This window comes from Prosopis cineraria, unplaced genomic scaffold (genome assembly GCF_029017545.1).
Source record: "Prosopis cineraria cultivar Desert tree isolate PC_DT_omini unplaced genomic scaffold, ASM2901754v1 PC15, whole genome shotgun sequence".
Classification (NCBI taxonomy): Eukaryota; Viridiplantae; Streptophyta; class Magnoliopsida; order Fabales; family Fabaceae; genus Prosopis; species Prosopis cineraria.
This window is the reverse complement of record NW_026555346.1, coordinates 6,231,184-6,249,499: the sequence shown is the minus strand read 5'-3', so window position 1 is coordinate 6,249,499 and position 18,316 is coordinate 6,231,184. Positions and strand designations below refer to the sequence as shown.

The following is an 18,316-nucleotide window of genomic DNA, read 5'->3' as shown; positions in this document are numbered from 1 at the left end:
GCGCCTGTAGCTCAGTGGATAGAGCGTCTGTTTCCTAAGCAGAAAGTCGTAGGTTCGACCCCTACCTGGCGCGAAACCATAGAGCCTCTTTTAGCTCAACGGCTGTCGAATATCTTGGCCTATAAATCAACTTGAGGTGTCTCTACGAGACTCTAGTTTTCAAATCACAGTTTCACACCTTCAGCAATTTTAGAATAGTAATTCGAGACTGGGAATGTCATATGTTGTGAATGTCCTTTAAAAGGAAAAAAACAAAGAAAGCAAAATGTTGTGATCGTTGTATGTTGCAAGAACAGAAATAGAAGATTATCTGCAACAAGGCCAAAACGAGATTTACGTGACCAACAATACATCTTGTGGCAAATATATGTAACCCCGGCTCGAGATCCAGAACCTCATCATCCTGATCAACCTCTTCGTCTCTGAACTCGTTCTTAACTATAAGCCCATATAATGTCTCTGATAGAAGAAGCACCAGGATACCTTCAGGTCTACTCCGACGGTTCCGTAAAACGCTTTGCCCCTGAAATCGCGCCGCCTTCTGTAAACTCATCCTGTAAATCCAAGGACGTGATCATCCACCCCTCGAAACCCGTCACCGCAAGGCTCTTCTTCCCTAATTGTCCTTCCCCGTCCTACAAGCTTCCCGTCTTGGTTTACTTCCATGGCGGCGGTTTCTGCATCGGCTCCACCACGTGGCTCGGCTACCACCAATTCCTATCCGACTTCTCAGTCGCCTCTCAATCCATCGTTCTTTCCGTCGATTACCGTTTGGCTCCGGGGCATCGTCTTCCAACGGCCTACGAAGATTGCTACGCCTCACTTGAATGGCTTCATGATCATGCCGGGTCTGAGCCCTGGCTTCAGCGAGCCAATCTGTCGAGGGTGTTTCTCTCCGGTGATAGCGCCGGTGGAAACATCGCACACCACGTGGCCATGAAGGCGATGCAGAACATTGCACGTGACTTGAAAATCAAAGGGATATTACCGATACATCCTTATTTTGGAAGCGAGAAGAGGACGGAAAGAGAGAATGCAGATGAAGCAAGAGGGGAAGTGAGAATGAATGACATGTTCTGGAGGCTCAGTATGCCAGAAGGCTCAGACAGAGACTACTATGGGTGCAACTTTGAGAAAGCAGAGATGTGTGGGAGTGAGTGGTCTAAATTCCCTGCAATTCAAGTTCACGTGGCTGAGAATGATTTTTTGAAGGAAAGGGGAGAGATGTATGCAGAGTTCATGAAGAAGAAGGGGGCAAAGGAGGTGGAGCTCGTGGAGGCTAAAGAAGAGAAACACATATTCCATGTGTTCCATCCTCAGTCTGAAGCAACTCGCTTGCTTCAAACCCAGATAACCCGCTTCTTGAACACGCATTAATTTAAATCTCTAAGTTTCAAATATATGTGCTTGACTATATATCGTCAAGAAGTTGCTCCTATATATACTGCTTTTTTGTTAATGTCACGGTAACTTTAATTCTATTTGATCAACTCGTTTGATTGCGGGTTAACCTTTTTTTTTTTTTTTTTGGGCATGAGCACCCTCGTCTACCGAAAACAGATAGATAAATGTATATTGGATACATCACCTAAATAATACTTGGACTAATTTATTTAAATGGGTGAAGGTAGAGTGATTTATTTATTTATGCATGTTCTTTTCCTGATATAATGGCAAACACACACGGACAGAAAAGCTCACAAAAGAAAAGATGAGAAGAAAGAAAAAGAGCCTTAACCGAATCCATTATTACCACCGTGGCACCTTCTGTCGCTGCCCTGTAAGCTGAAGAATTTCGTCAAAGTTGCCGTGGGGAGTAACCTTTCAAAGGGCATCATCGGCAACAATATTATTGAGTGGCCCCATGTCTTTATTGAAGTCACCCTTCAACAAACTTGTATTCCTGCCTTTATATCCCACACGATTATATGTTTAAATGTCATGTGTAAATATTTTTATCGGTGTACTTTGAACTTGAAACATCCTCATTTTGATAAGCAATTAAAACTCAATTCACCTGAACTTTTTTTCAAGAAAATAAACATACTTGTACAAAAATACAGGCGACACGCAAGACCTTCCCACAGTTCAAAACCCACTGCAAGGCAAGAATCAAGATTCTTCACATTATTTAAGGGTCGCTAGTTCAAATATTTAATATATTTCTAATTATATGTGCTAAATCAAACATTAGAGGTAATATTTATAGAATATTATTTCACAACATTAAGTTTGTGCAATGAGTTCAGATTTTTTTTAATTTTTTTTTTCATTTTATGGGCATAAAAGAATTTGGAAGGAAAAAAGCAAGATGTCTTCTCTTTAATTTAACAAAATGTTATTACTGATCCTTATGAATATAATGAAATAATAATTACTAATTACTAAATATTTATAATTATGAAATGCAACATTTATATAGAGTATCTAAATTTTTTAGTATGTAAATTTCATACTCCACGCACACATAATTATTGCACATATCACGACTCTTTTTTCAATGTTCATAATGTACAAAATATTTGTAAACTACATCTTAAAAACATAATTTGACTTTACATCTTTCCTAAAAAACTTTCAGCCAACTTCATCCCAAAAAGATTAAAAGAAAATAAAATAAAACATATAAACATACAAACATATACATATATATACATATTTTTTGACTCGTTCATCAATTTACAGGTTCTCTGCCAATGGTTCAACCTTCAAACTAGTTCCCCGTTTCACCCAGTACCAGAACTTGAAACTTGGGAGGAACCACTTTCTGTATGTAATTTAAAGACCTTGGCCAAATGTTACTACCACCTTTTGGTTTTGAAGTCATCCCACTGTCTAAATATTCGGCTTTAGTTGTTGTTTTACAAATTCAAGATGTCGTTTTGATCCTCAACATCAATGACATCAAACTCCGACCTTATAATCAAATGAATCTAATAATGAGTGGTCCAAAAATAAAAGATCTACTGAATTAGCTTCAGGTTACATTATTATCAATTTTCAAACATCGCTGGATTAATCTTCTGATCCTCTCCTGCTATTTTTAAATACTAAAAGCAACAGAAAAGCACCTCGTTTTCATCTTTAAAAATTATTCTCCAATAGCTATAAAAGCATGTTTGCACGTTGATGAAAAATCAAATGTCAAAGATCCAATCATGATGCAGAAATAACCAATAAAAATAGAGGCAAAGATATGGGAGACATCTATCGCCTAGTCGTCTACCGAGTAGCCAGCATCTTATGGCACAATTTATACATCAAACTACAATGACGGGGAACAATTCGGCCAAAAAACTATGGTACATTATGCCTAACGATTATCATCAGAATCAACTAAGAGACGATTAAATGGCAACGAACCTGATATTCTGCTACCACGAGCTTCGCCCAAAAAATGAATTGCTTGCCCTAGAAACATGCACTCAGAACTCCTAGATGGGTCCCAGGCACGAGCAACACTTTAAAAGACAATAATAAAAAGCATGTGGTATCTTGACAAGCCACCATATCAACTTCCAAACTAAAATGTTTCAAATGCGACGAGTTAAAACGAAAAGTGTAGCATACGAGCAAATCTACACAACATAATAATACACAACACAGCAAATGAAACCCAACGTATAAGCCATATATTACTGCCAAGTCCTCATGCTGATAAGCTTTCAAAGTAGAATGGCCTTGACTGCCTACCACACTACAAAGAAAGGACTTGATATTATCAGTGGGGCGGATCATCTGCAGCTCAAGAAGCGGTCACTCGTGAGATGGAAGTAGCCTCCAAGAGCCACTTGTAAGTTGTAACATCCAAGCAAATGATGTTTCGTCCACATACCACTATGATGGCACTGCATAAAATGTCAAGGAAACCCAGCAAGAAACATGAGCGTCTCAAAATAACAGTGACACAACTCCCAAAATAAGGAGGAAAGAGAAGAAATGCCTCCAGAACAGGAAAATAAGCATGTTTTGCTAGCAGATTGTACAATACAAGTAACTAAGAACAAAGTACTTTAAAAGGGGGGAAAAATCATGTATTTGAAACAAGATCTTGTTTACAGTTTCAGAGAAATAACCAAGGACATAAAGCAATTTAATTAAGTGCAGTTCAACAAGCGTGAACTGCTTACAGACTTTGCGCTTAAAGAATACACTAGAAAAAAAATCCAAATGGAACAAAAGGAAAGTTATGAAATTTCAAGAACAATGAATTCTTCACTTTAAAACCTCCAAGCCAAAATAGAATAAAAGGTAAAGATGTGCTTTTTTCGGCAGTTGATGCCTAGAATATCAATAATACAAAATATGTGAATTGCAAAGAAATTGATGAATGAAATGCTCTACCCATGACTTGCGAATAATGCAGCTCCTTATAAATGTATACAACAGCCAACCTCAGCTATTGTGACAAGGCTTGTGATTGTTGCCATAGTAAACAGTGACATTAATGATAGTGATATCATTATTGATACTGATTCACTAATGATAATGATATAACGATTATAAGGATGCATACCACACCAATAGGATGGGGATGGCAAATAAGCATGCGCAGATAAGTAGAGCATAATAGAACAAAATACAGGATGAACCATCATGTGGATCAAGTTCAAGATATGAGAAAGAACATACTGTATGTAGAGGTATCAATCTGCTCCGGAAGCTGCTTTATATCAACTTCAAACCTTGACTGAACCTGAAATATAGAATAGTCAAAATTCAGAACCGCCAATGAGCCCATCATCAATGCAATGATTCAAAAAAGACCCTTACATTGTTAAGAACATCGACATCAGCAGAACACGAAACAAATGTAATTGCAAGACCTTTGGTGCCAAACCTTCCAGCTCTGCCAACCTGGCCAAAGCCCCACCCAAGATAAGAGAAGAGAAATTTATGGTCTGAAAAAAAAAAATATTGCACTAAAATTAAATTTCAACAGGCAAGATTTTCCAATCATACCCTGTGCAAGTAGGTGTCTGCAGAATCAGGCATGTCATAGTTTATTACAATGTTAACACGCTCGATGTCAATTCCCCTCCCAACTAAGTCTGTTGCCACAAGAATCCTAGTATGTCCCTCCTTAAAGCCTTTATAACGCTTTAACCTACAAAACCATAAAATAGATTAGTCTCGCAAGCTACCATTACATGCTGTACAGAACCACTTTCACTAAAAGTGTATAATTAAGCCCCAGAAAAGTACACAATTGAACCTCTTTATGAGGTAATAAGTACAAGACTCATGAGCAAGCAAGACAAATAGTGGATTGAAAAAGGTCCCAAAGGCTTCACCCCTGACACAGACACATCCATGATTCTACAAGCTAGAGTTATGACAACTATCATTCATAAGTTATGACAAAACCCAACACAATGATGAATAATTGATTTATTGACTGAACATTTCTATAATTTATTAGCATACACTGATATCCTCATAATACAAACCTTTCCTCCTGTGACATGCCAGAGTGGATGCATATAGATGGGAAGTTGCACTCCACAAGTAGTCTGTCAAGCTCAGCTGCTCTACTGACACTCTTCACAAAGATAACAACTTGGTTGAAGTCTAGTGCATCAAGAAGGTCGTTCAACTTCCGGTTCTTTTCTTCCTCTTTCAATTTGATGTAGTGCTGCCATTTAAAACATCCACGTAAGCCATCTACATGTCATAAGAAATTTCTTTAAAAAAAGGAAGTAATGAATCTCTCATTTAAATAGCCCACCTGCACAAGTCCATGAAGGGTCAACTTGGCCTCGTCATCAACATAAATTTCCATTGGCTGTAAGGAACAAATGTCACATAAATCATATTAGAGGCCTTCCTCAAGCAGATGGAATCCAGAAGGAAATGAATGATGGATGCAGATCCCTTGTATCACAGTTCTGGTCCATCCGTTTAGTCTCCTTGCAGATACCTTTATTTAATTCATGCCAAGCAAGTGCCAGACTCTTTGACACACTTAAGTACAGCAACTAGCACGAACCCTAGAATACACTATCACCCAAAACAACTCTCAAAGGAGAGATAAAAAGAAACAGCCCAAGTCGTGAAAGACCTCACTTGACAGGCACAGGCTTCAAGGGACCCCAAAAAAAGTTTAAATGCAGACAAAAATTAAAAAAAATAAAAATACTATACACAGAGTGATGGCAGAGTTGAACTACTAAACATTCTCGTCACAATCTTCAAGCCCCATTTGCCGCAACCAAATCACACACTTCACCCAACCAGCTGGACATCCTAAAATTTGGCTGGAATAAAGCACTGTACAGATAGACCCAGAACTAAAAGCAAATATAGGCAGAACCACAACATCCTGTATCCTACATATCTAATAAGGCTCTTAGAGAATGCGGCAATATCAAAAAGAGACTTCTCATTCAAGTAGTACTGGCCATGGGACATTACATCTTGCATAAATTTCTTGCAGACTGGGCGAATTTCCTTGCTGAGTGTTGCAGAAAACATCATAACTTGCTTATCATGAGGAGTCATCTTGAAGATCTCTTGCACATCTCTCCTCATGTCTACAGAAGGCACAATGGATATTATTAAAACCATGTTAAATTCACATGGAGCATGAAAGTAGGATTTAAGATAGAGCAGCTGAACATACCCAGTGATTCCAGCATCTTGTCACACTCGTCCAAAATAAAATGCCTGACATTCTTTAATGAAAGATCCTTATCCCTAGCCAATGCAAGTATTCTTCCAGGTGTTCCAACAACAATATGAGGACACTCATTTTTCAACAGATCCTTGTGAACTTTAATGTTGACACCACCATAGAAGACAGCAACCTTGAGATCAGGCAAGTAGGTACTGAACCTCTCGAACTCATGGCATATCTGCGTGAGACAGATTGTTGACATAATTAACTGGTAAGTACACATAAATATCTGGTAGACTACAAAATGGTATCAAGTACTGGAAATTCTTTTTTACTCAGACTAAGCACCACATAAATACCTGGTATGCTAATTCCCTTGTATGACACAGAACAAGTGCAGCAACTTGGCCTGAAACGGGATCAATCTGCTGTAAGGTTGAGAGAACAAAGACAGCAGTTTTTCCCATTCCAGATTTAGCTTGACAAATCACGTCCATTCCAAGGATTGCTTGAGGAATGCATTCATGTTGTACTGATGATGAACCACAGAAAATGGGCCGAAGGAACCAGTTGTAAACAAAAAACCTTTCAGACCCTTTAATTTGATAGCTTTACCAAACCATGTTAAGTCTCCAACACAAGATTATGATAGAAGAATTACCTGCAAAATGAAAATTAAACAAGCACATAAGAGTGGGAACATTGTCATGAATATCACATGCATCAAAGTGTATACAAATGGAGAAAAAAATAACAATGAATTATTCAAACTTTTTCAAAATCCCCAAAACTCCACACTAGAAATAATAACCGTGGAAACAAAAAAAAAATGAAGAGATAAAAGCAAACTAACGAGACTTTTTTTAACAAATATAGCATGTTTCCAAACAAAAGTCCAAATCTCAATTAAAGCCTAGAGTCCCTAAAAACTCATAAAATAGATGCAACAAGAATGAATAAGTTAACGAGTTTGGAAGTTTTGATGATTTGCCTTCAGAAGGATGCTCAAATCCTGAGTCTACAATGGCACGAAGAAGCTCTGGCTTCAGAAGAAAGTCTCTGAATCCTGAACTATGAATCCCAACGTAGCCCCTGCCAACAGAAAAGTAATAGGAGGCACATAAATAAGCGGGCAAAGAGAAAATCAAGGACAACAGATATTGTTTGCAAATTAATTGAAACTATTAACTCCAAGAAAATAAACCCGTAAAATCCCCCCATATTCATTTTCAAGACACTGCTCTCTATAAAAACATCCGTGATATACCCGTTCCAATAGATTTATACTATCTATACTTCACGGGGAATCTAGAAAGGCTTTAAAATAATATTGGACGACCTAAATTTATATCTTAACCGGACGTCCGGGTCAAATACATCGTTTAGAATAAAATTCACCAGATCTCATGTCTTTTCCAACATTTCTAGGGTAAGATTTACCGATGACCCCCAAGCCTCACCGATCAATTCTCCATCTAATCAATCTATGCAAACAAGTCTGGGTACCAGCCAATTCGAAAAGCCGACACCCGGCCCCAATAGGCTATGATAAATAACAGAAAACTTACTTCTTCACAGCTTCACCATTGACTTTGGTTCCAACGGAATCAGGGGCTTTGTCTTCTTCCTCTTCATAGTCAAGAAGCTCTTCCTCGTATCCTTCATCCTTTGTTTCTCCCATATTCTGCAAATCCCAAAACAGTAGAGCTAGTTAATCATACCAGAACATTAAATTCTCGAAAACGAATCCAGGACTAAAACTAGGGTTTAAAACTAAAACTCGAGGAAGAAAGAAAAACCTGGGGTTTAAGAATATATGAGAATACCTGTGCGAAGACTTGGATGAGAAGACTGGTTTAGGGTTCGAAGAGTCTGCAAATGAAATTTGTTAGCTTAAAGACAATTGGGTGAAAAGAAGCTTCAGAGAGCGGAACCTCTTCGAGAGTGTAAACGACGGGGCAGCGTCACGGACAACTGATGGTAGGATTGTGAAATTGGAAATAGAAGCAATTTTATAACCTAGGTGTTTTTGTTTCCCCCTTTTTAACTTTTGACTAAGGGGGTAAGAACCCAAATGTTATTTTTTCGGCCAGGGCCCAAATGTTCGCCAACAAAACTAATTAATTGATTATCTATTTATAATTAAAATAAAATAGTCCAAATATTTAATTTGAGCATTCAGAATTAAATATTTATTTCTATCATTCATATCTTCTAAAATTGATAATATGAGTCAACCTATGATTCACAAGCTAGCTCATAGTTGCGAGCTTGGCAAGACAAGTTGATCTACTAATAAAAGATATTTTTGTGTATGCTTTTTCCTAATTTTGAAACTTATAAATTCACTTATTTTCATTATTTTTTGTAGTAAAAAAATCATATCTTCTCCCTACAAATTAATTATCCAAATAATAATAAAATTCCTTGTAAATCATTAAAAAAAATACATTAATACAGTACAAAATAAATATATATCAATCATAAACAAACATACTAAAAAGTTTAATTATAATCCAAAGCTTCAAGATTTATTCTAATTAATCATAATACTATTATTAGAGGCTACAATAACATTAAGTTAAGTAGATTAACCCAGCGCTTCATTTGCTACAAACAAAAAAATGAAACAACGTGAAAATATAATTAATGTGTAAAAGTCTAAAAAGTAAATGCAAAAATGTAGTTATCGAGGTGCAGAGATTTTGATGTATTTCCTTTTATTTTTATTCACATGACTGAATTGCTTTCTCTTATTTATTGCATGGAATAAAAAATGCAGCTTGATACATTAATTTCGTTTATATTATATGTTGATATTGATTTTGGTAATGGAAATTCATTCTTCATCTCTTTGTTGTCTAAATGAAGTATTCATACCCTTTAATGAAAGTTAATTAGTTTAGTTGTTAAGAATATGCCATAATACATTGAGTCTAATTTCGGTTTTGGATGGTCCATCTTAACCATTTTTATTTTATTAAAATAAAAATTATAAAAATAATATAGATTTAATCTTATGGCCAATTCAATGTTAAAAGTTCTTAAAATTTGTATAAATTAACTATCCAAAATTACTTTAGGCGATTTAGTTTTAAAATTTTGACAAGTTAAAACTTGAGAGCAATTTTACAATTTTTATTTTTTTTTAAATGATAAGTGGGCTAACCCACCAATTAGTGAGTTTGTTATTGCGGGTTTAATTTATGCAAGGCAAGTCAAAATCACCTCACATAAAATTAAATTCATTTTTTTAACCCAACTTATATATTTTTGTGAGTTAGCTCAATCTATATTACCGGCTATAGTTAATAGCTAGTTGACTGATTATGAGAGGTCCATGAAATAGAAAGTTCATATTTCTCTCAATTTGCATTTCCTTCCATTTATCTCATAAATAAATTCCAGTCACTTAATTGTTCTAGCAATTAAATTTATTCTTTTTATATGCATGTAATTGTATTAAAATGGGAACAAAAAATATTGCATCATTTTCGTTGTTTAGGAAGGGGAAAAATAAATTACAATCCAAATTAATGAGATATATATGTATAATACATATGGCATTCTTCAATTTAAGAAGAAAATACCTTGTAATGATTTAGACCAATCCAACAATTAAAAGTCAAAATCGAGATAAATTAAGAAAATTATAACTATGAATTGAGGGGATCCAAAGCCACCGATTTTCTTTCTATCTTAAATATCCTGAGTTCAATTAGCTGAGGAGATTCAAATCATGGTAACCATTGTTATTAAACGTGCGACTCAACTCGGTTCACTCATCGACTTTACGATCTTGCAACCAATTTTTTTGTGTCAAGTCGCTAGTAAAATTGCTAATGATGCTAACTCAACCAAACTCGTGAGAGAGTCCAGTAAACTCATATGAGTCATGCTTTGTCGCCGCTTTGAGAACGAATTTAAATTGGTTCCAACATTCACAATAACTATTAGCCAGCTGACCTGTTAAGCATCTTTAACAATTTTTTTTTTGTTTTTTATATATATGATAACAATAGACGTAGTGACCATAAATAAACAGGAGGAAAAAGCGAAATCCCAAAGAGATATAAGCAAATGTCTTATAAAAAAATATAGTAAATAAATTAAAAGTTCAAGCATAGCATGCTAATAAAGTTGATTTTTACAAAATTTTGGTGTTGATTATAAGTAATTATAAACGATCAATAATTTTAAAATTAATACAATTTGAATATTAAAAAAATTAAATCACCTGAGGCTAGAACAGGTGAAAAAAAAGGGAACAGACATGATTGGATTAGAGTTCAAATTTTCTTGATATAAAAAATAACACGCGCGCGCGCGCGTATATATATTGATAAAATGCACATATATTCCATTCTGTTTTTTATCATTTGGCCTATCTTAAAATAATTTTTTATGACATTCATTGACAATAATAAACTCTTAGGAGTTTACATTTGGAGTTTACAATAGGAGTTCATCTGATAATTAGAAAATCACAAGTTTGACAATCTTGATGGGAACATTTGTCTAAGATTTTTTTTTTTTAGTATAAAGAGAACAGTATTTTAACTTTTCTAATCAATAATACTATATCTATAACAATAAGCTATGCTTGGCTTGTTACTAGAAGTATTTAACTTATACCCATCCCAATTAATCCGGTATCGTCCTGATTATATCGTAATGAGTCTTATTCTTACTCAAAAACAATCAAAATAAGACTTTGAAGGACAAGACGAGATACAAAATTACTATCGAAATGTCCGGTTTCATCCCAAATATTACATATATTATTTTTTATTTTACAAATATGCATTAAATATATTAATTATACTGATATAAATTATACTTATATCAACTATTGATAAGTACATGTTTTATAATTAAATAAGTATAAATTTTTATTTGAGTTTATTATATTTATTAAAATTTTATATCTATTTAATTAATATTTATATATTTTCTTTCGTCACTTCATTACAAGATAACGATAAATTTTTATATAAAATCTACTCATATCTTTATTTTTTACATTGCATCAGAAAATTTACAAAAAAAAGGGGGGAGAACAAGAAGACTGGAGTAGATAAAAATGTGAGTCAATATATGGATATAGACATATATATACACATAGATGAGGAAATTCACAGAGGAGTTGAAGAAAAATAAAACAAAATAAAAGCAAAGAAAACCTAGTATAGGGTAAATCATAAATTCTAATGCTTTAAGTAATTATGTTTTCATCATTGTTATTTTCTTGATTTATTTTTATATTTTCATCAAATCATTCATTTTATCTATTTTTTTCTAAATTATTAATTATTTAAATTAGTAAAAGGGTGATTTTCTTGTGGTTTTGACACTTTAAATATTTCGGGCAATTTATTATTGTGATCTCATAATCTGTGAGAGTAATTAATTTTATCCATTATAATTTTAATATTTGCAATTCTTATATAAATAACATAAACTAAATAGGATGATATATTTTTTATAATATATTAATATAATTTATTCTTATATCTATCTATTTAATAATTTTTATTTACAACATATTTCTTATTTCATGTTTGGAAGAGTAATTAACTTAGAACATCTCAACTAAATCAGAAGAATAATGATTTGACGTTGTGCTTGGCTTGCTTGTTGTTACTGCTATTATATTCCAGAGATCACTTATAATTGTTATTATAATGTATAGTTATGATTAATATAATTCAATAATTGACTTTAAATTGACGTAATTTATATACTTATATTATTTTAATTTTAAACTTAATGAATTATATAATTTCAAATTTTAATCAATGTTATTGTTTAAATTTTTTTTGACATTATTTAATTTTTTAAGATGACAGGACGCCTCAATTTTATCCTAACTTTTAATGTGATAGGACATGAGACAATAATTTAATTTTGATTCTTTTTTTTTTAACGTCTCTTTGACTATGAAAAACCAATGTTTTGAATTCTGAAGTTAATGAGTTTGGCATATTCTCTCTCTCACACTCGCTAGCATTATTTTCTTGTTTTTCAGGTGACGTAGTAAACCATGTACTGTATGCAAACCGTGTTTAAGTGGGATTTGTGTTTTTGACGGAATTAAAACCATACCCTGAAACAATAAATGAAAGAGCGATGAGTTAAAACCAGAATCATTCATTGAACAATTGAAAAAAAAAAAAAAAAAAGGAACTACTCATTGAACTGTCTACATTTCTTTTTACTATTCAATTGAACTGAACAACCTAAATTTCTCCTTTTGTTATAGTTGAAAGATTATTTTAACCAACATGGGTGACTCAAATTAATTAGACTATTTAATTTTTACCTATAATAATCATCATCATCATCATAATAGTAATAATAATAATAATAGCTTTCAGAAGAAGAAGAAGCTTTCATGAGAATTTAAAATTTCATTTCCGGTGCCACTTCAAACATTCATTTCATATCCTGTCTCTATTGTGTGTTGAAACATTTTGCACTAATCATAACCGTCAGTTATATTTGACTTGTTAGCGGGCAGGTGACAAACTCTCTGCTTTTGACTTTGAAATGCTGGTGTTTTGAATTCTGAAATTAATGATTTCGTCATACTCATATGCACACGTATATATACACATGTTAAATTATATGCCTAACCAAAATCATTGAGATGTAGTTAAATCATTAAAATATTCTAAGAATGAAACAACTCTCCAAGTTTATCCTTAATTAAAATCAAGTTATAGACAGGAATTTTGGAAAACGCTAATTCTTCTAGGATATATGATTGTTAAATTATTCTTGAAGGTGATTGATATAGGATCAGAAGAAGTATCAAACAGGAAAAAAAAGTTCATGCACCGTATTTAAATTCCCACACAGATTCCTAATATAACTTGTCATGATAATAAAATTATTACACTTGGCTAATTGATTATTGGGATTTGGGAAAATGACAATCAATAATCTTCTAAGAAAGTTAATAATACTATATCAGGATTTTTAAAAGACCTTCACTGCTGAAATATAGAATGATGAAGGCATCATTTAAAAATAAAAATTAAAATAAGATCCTGATTTAACATTTATTTTATTATAAAGTTTTTAGTTGTTATTCTCCTTAGCTTAGTCGTTTATTGATGAAGTAGAGAAACATATAAGCACAATTTTTTTTTTTTTAAAGTAGGTTCTACTTAGGCAGCTGGTTCATTTGTACAGAAGTGGTGTTTATTATTTAGTTTCTTAATTTCTCTTCATACTTCACCGTGGTAAAAAAATCATTATTTTAACATACCATGTATATACTTTGGCAAAAAAAAAAAATCACATCCAAGACAATAAAAGAAAAGGTGATGAATTAAATTGAATAAGAGAATCCGGCGTGTTGGATTTTGGATGCAAATTAATGGATTAAAGGCAAGGCATTGAACCAGGCCGAAAAAACAAAAACAAAAACAGTAAAAAGAAAGTCTAAATACATGATCATAAAGTCAATGCAGGGTGACACATTCAAGTCATCCCCAATAAAATCAAAGAAGATGCATTAATGGCATTAACCTCACAAATTAATTACCATAAAATAGAAAATATTCAAAATGAGATTCTCACACTTGACACACCATTACTTTCAGTATAATATAAAGAGGAATGTGAGTGTTCCAAGTCAAAGAAACACACACACTCACACACACACAGGGACTGATAATGATGCCTATACGTGAAAGTCAGATTCATCTCTTCCACAAGGTAGACCGAGAAGTGTTCTGTTGCTTGCTTCTGAAACTGTCTCTGGAACCTTCTCAGTGCCTTCTCATAATGTCCCTCTGGCTCTGGCTCGAGAACGTAGGGTACCCTAACGTCGTCCCTCAGCTCGTAGGACTCTCTAGTCCTCTCCTCAACGCTGTGGCCAAAGAAGCTCAAGCTTGCCTCAAGTGTCTCGAAGAGGATAACCCTCGCATCCCTAAAGGTGGTGGCCTCCCTCTCACTTCCACACTCATTGAAAAGGACATTTCCCTCCAACTCTTTCACCTCAAAAGGTTCACTGCCATCGCCGGAATCAAGAGCGTCCTCAACAACGTCTCCGTCAGAATCTTCTCTGATATATTACACAACGTTCTGAGTATTAATAATAACGGCGCCGTCAGGTCCGGATTCGGCCCGGGTCCGGGAACGAATGGGTCGTTGTCGATTCCGGGTTTTCCGCATCCGGTGTTCGGGAACGTGACCGTGCCGCCGTTGAGCCACGACTTGCCGGTGGAGCTGTGGTGGTACGATGACTTGGACGACAACGTGTCGTGGAGCAGCAGGCCATCGGATGACGTGAGGGACGAGGACAAGACGATGTTTCTGACATTCTCGAGGGGATTTCCGGTGACGGAGGAGGAGGTGTTGCATCTGTTCACGACCAACTTCGGGGATTCGAGTGTGCGGGTCATAAACATGGGAGAACCGGACGCTGCGAACGAGCAGCCACTGTTCGCGACGATGGTGCTGGACAGTGTGGCTACCGTCGACGAAATCCTGATGGGGAAACGCATCGCCAAGTTCAAGATTAACGGCAAGCACATCTGGGCTCGCAAGTACGAGAATCGTGTCTGAAGAAGAATCCATGCAACATTAATCAACGCTAAAACAAAACTCATATATATATATATATACGTAAGCAAATATAATAATGTATGTGGTATGTGATGCCAAGCGCGCATGTCACTTTCCTCGTCGCCGATATCGTGATGCTCTATGAAACGTATGAATAAATGCAGTGACTGACACAGAATATGGCTTTGGGGGAGGTTTTGCTCAATGCATATAGCCGTGTGTGTTGATTTTTACTACCTTAAATCTCGTCTATGTTTGTCATTGCACTGCTTTGTCTTATATAATGGAATGAAAATGTTACAGAGCATCTTCACGCTGTTCTTGCCTTCCCGCTTTTCTGCACAGGGTCTGAATTAGAATTATGCACTTGCATGTTAATAAAATAACAAAGAAAAAATTAATATTTTACTGCTTGAACTTTTAATTTAATTCAGTCTCTTAAACTTGCAGTGATTTAATCTCTCAACTTTTAACTCATTTTTATTTAACTTTTAATCTCTTTTTTCATATTAACTTAAATCTCGTATCAAAAAGTAAGAATAGAGTATTTTAAAATAAGATATAAGGATTTATTTTATTTTTAATAAGGATAATTTTTAAAAAATTAAAAATAAAGACTGAATTATAAATAAATTAAAAGTTAAGGAATGTATCAAGTTATAATCAAGAGATAAATTACAATAGAATTAAAAGATTAATTTTTTTAAAAACAAAAGTAATTTTATATGCAACGTTTATTTTACTATTGCCGGACCCATTAGTAGATTAAACGCTTCGCGATCGAGAGGCTCAGAGACAATCAGCATCTCAGACACAGCAAATAGATCGCTGAAGGGAACACAATTGATGCCTAAAATTCATTTTATTTTAAAATAATTTATAATGTATTCTAAATATGAAGAGAATCCCATAATATTTTTTTCGAAAAAGAAAAATATAATGGCAAGTACAATCAATAAAAATATGTAGACCCCGACGTGATAGTCCAATAACTCTTGAGTTTGATTTCTCTAAATAAAAATAAAAAAAAAAACCATGAGGGCGTTCAAGGGTGTTTAAGAATTAGAACTTAAAAAATTCTGAAGCAAAAATTCCAAAAAATTAAAATGAATGCATCATTCTTCAGGCGGAGTCCAAAGTCATATTTTAGGTTCTGGATGTGTAATATATATATATATAATGAAACCTTAAAAAAAAAAAAACACACACACACACACACACACACACACATACATGAATGAAGCACCCAGACGACTGCTTAATAATTTGGGCCTGGGCCTCTTATAAGAGCATATGGAGTTGTTGACCGATGTTGAAATTGAAGATATAGAAGCTCGTTTGGTTCGACCCAAGTCAGCCGAAACCAAAGCATTGCAAATGGAATTAAATCAATTGTTGGTTCGACTCAAGAAAACCCCATTTACAATGTGTTTTTTTAAATTAGTTTAGTTATGTTGATAATTGCGAAAGATGTGAGGAAAAAAGAAGAAAAAACGAAAGATGAAGGTGAGGAGAGAACACGAAGGTGCGTAAGAAATATGGTTAATATTAAAATGCGAGAAATATAAAAATCAAAGTTGAAGTTGAAGGAGGAGGGGTGTCAAAATGTGAGTAAAGAAAAAGGTCATGAATGAGATCTGTGCATTAATCAAATAATATTAACAACGATGACAACAATAACAACGAATGCAGTTACAGTCTACAGAACACGCGACTTATGTGGCACATTTCAGTTGGCCTTGTCGTCAGGACCTAAATCTGCCTCCAAGGTCATATTAGAGTTGGAGATCCTCGCGCGTACAAATACCACGATAATATCAGCGAACTTGTTTGTCAAGATCAAATAAATTAGGGAAAATTAAATTAAATCTTGAAAGAAATAATTAATGATAATTAGATCTTGATAATTTTTTCTGGAGAATAAGTTACAGATATGAATTCAAATAAATGTAAATTTAAAAGTTTTAATTTTAAATAAGACATTTTAATTTTAAATGTAAACCTCAACTTGCAATGCAAATCTAAGTTGTAATGATTTAAATCAATATTTATATTTTTTTTGAAAAAAAATTTGTTGGGACCTAACTGTTATTATTTCCTTTTCTAAAATTTTATTGCCATCCACGAAAAAAACACATATACCCTGGTATTGGTAATAGTTTAGCTTTCATAAATAATTAAATATATTTAATGATGAAAAATAGCATGCTTTAAAAAGTTAAGTGATTTGGGATTGTTTGCTAAAATACAGCTTTAGTCCTTTAACTCGTACAATATTTTATTTTAATCTCATAATTTTATAAAATATTTTTTAATTTTTTAATTCTATCGCCGTTAGTTTCATAAATAAAGAATTCATATGTTGAACTTTTAAATATTGATAAAATATTTTTAACATTGACATGTTAAATTTTATTTATTAAAATATTAATTATTGACATAGTAAGTAATCATTTGAAACAAATTATGTTAGTGTTTAGAGGATTGAAAAAATATTTTATAAAATTAAATCGTCAAATCTGAAAATTAGAGGATTAAAATTGCCCTTTCTTCCATTTTTTTCCTTTGGTTAACTTGTTCACAATAGTTCATTTGGGCATTGACATTCTAGAAGTTCATATTCCAGAAATTAATGTTTAACATGCTCTTTGAACTTAAAATAAAGCATCAGCCTAAAATAAAAATAAAAAAAGAAGTTAGACAAAATAACAGGCTTAAGATGCTGACAAAGACATAATCCATTTTTAAAAGAAGGGTTGTGCTATGCATAAACTTGACGTAACTCTCAAGACTCGGAGTAACTGAACATTGAAGACTGTTGAGTGGATATGGCATTATTTTATGACATGCCAAGAATCTTGCAAGGTTGTATGCAAGGTTTTATTAAATGGTTGTTGATGTTTCATGCGTAGGCATTGAATTTTGTAGGTACAATGGACTCGGGCAAATTCTTATAAAAGAAACAAACAACATCAAAGGGAGGATCATCATCAAAATCAATCTGATTAATATTAATATTCACCATAATTCATTTTCACTTCCTAAATTATTCACCTTGCATTTCCAATTTAGTCTTATAATTATTTTCAGTTTCTAGCTGCAATCAACAAAACTCTGTATCTA

General features: G+C 33.7%; 3 protein-coding genes and 1 non-coding gene across 5 annotated transcripts; 3 read left to right on the top strand and 1 right to left on the bottom strand.

The window, feature by feature from the left end:
• On the top strand, positions 1 to 73 carry TRNAR-CCU (transfer RNA arginine (anticodon CCU)). The gene has a single exon. It is a non-coding gene; the product is annotated as a tRNA-Arg (tRNA).
• Positions 74 to 309: 236 nt separating this feature from the next.
• Positions 310 to 1,653, top strand: LOC129294082 (probable carboxylesterase 17). Its single transcript, XM_054932196.1, has one exon. It carries the CDS (start codon positions 454 to 456, stop codon positions 1,375 to 1,377), a length of 924 nt encoding a protein of 307 aa, XP_054788171.1. The 5' UTR covers positions 310 to 453; the 3' UTR covers positions 1,378 to 1,653.
• Positions 1,654 to 3,170: 1,517 nt separating this feature from the next.
• LOC129294490 (DEAD-box ATP-dependent RNA helicase 15) lies at positions 3,171 to 8,604 on the bottom strand. Of its 2 annotated transcripts, XM_054932916.1 has the most exons (13): positions 8,551 to 8,588; positions 8,443 to 8,488; positions 8,185 to 8,300; positions 7,608 to 7,708; positions 6,976 to 7,148; positions 6,623 to 6,854; positions 6,415 to 6,533; positions 5,729 to 5,785; positions 5,451 to 5,635; positions 4,963 to 5,107; positions 4,774 to 4,857; positions 4,633 to 4,696; positions 3,171 to 3,848 (listed from the first exon to the last, which is right to left on the bottom strand). In XM_054932916.1, the coding sequence occupies exons 3-13, from the start codon at positions 8,295 to 8,297 to the stop codon at positions 3,838 to 3,840; spliced, it is 1,284 nt and encodes a 427-aa protein (XP_054788891.1). In that variant the 5' UTR covers positions 8,298 to 8,300; positions 8,443 to 8,488; positions 8,551 to 8,588; the 3' UTR covers positions 3,171 to 3,837. The 2 variants fall into 2 exon arrangements, with proteins under 2 accessions (XP_054788891.1, XP_054788890.1); XM_054932915.1 differs by having other exon boundaries at positions 8,443 to 8,604.
• Positions 8,605 to 14,299: 5,695 nt separating this feature from the next.
• Positions 14,300 to 15,193, top strand: LOC129294606 (uncharacterized). Its single transcript, XM_054933020.1, has one exon. It carries the CDS (start codon positions 14,300 to 14,302, stop codon positions 15,191 to 15,193), a length of 894 nt encoding a protein of 297 aa, XP_054788995.1.
• The last annotated feature ends 3,123 nt before the right edge of the window (positions 15,194 to 18,316 follow it).

Bases quoted from the DNA above. Each gene is read 5' to 3' on its own strand.
- LOC129294082 (XM_054932196.1), top strand. From the start codon at position 454: ATGTCTCTGATAGAAGAAGCACCAGGATACCTTCAGGTCTACTCCGAC.
- LOC129294606 (XM_054933020.1), top strand. From the start codon at position 14,300: ATGATGCCTATACGTGAAAGTCAGATTCATCTCTTCCACAAGGTAGAC.
- LOC129294490 (XM_054932915.1), bottom strand. From the start codon at position 8,297: ATGGGAGAAACAAAGGATGAAGGATACGAGGAAGAGCTTCTTGACTAT. The intron at 7,149-7,607 runs GCAAATCATCAA...GTTCATCATCAG, and splicing joins ATTTGAGCATCCTTCTGAAG to TACAACATGAATGCATTCCT. The intron at 5,108-5,450 runs GTTTGTATTATG...ATGGTTTTGTAG, and splicing joins GGCATGTCACAGGAGGAAAG to GTTAAAGCGTTATAAAGGCT.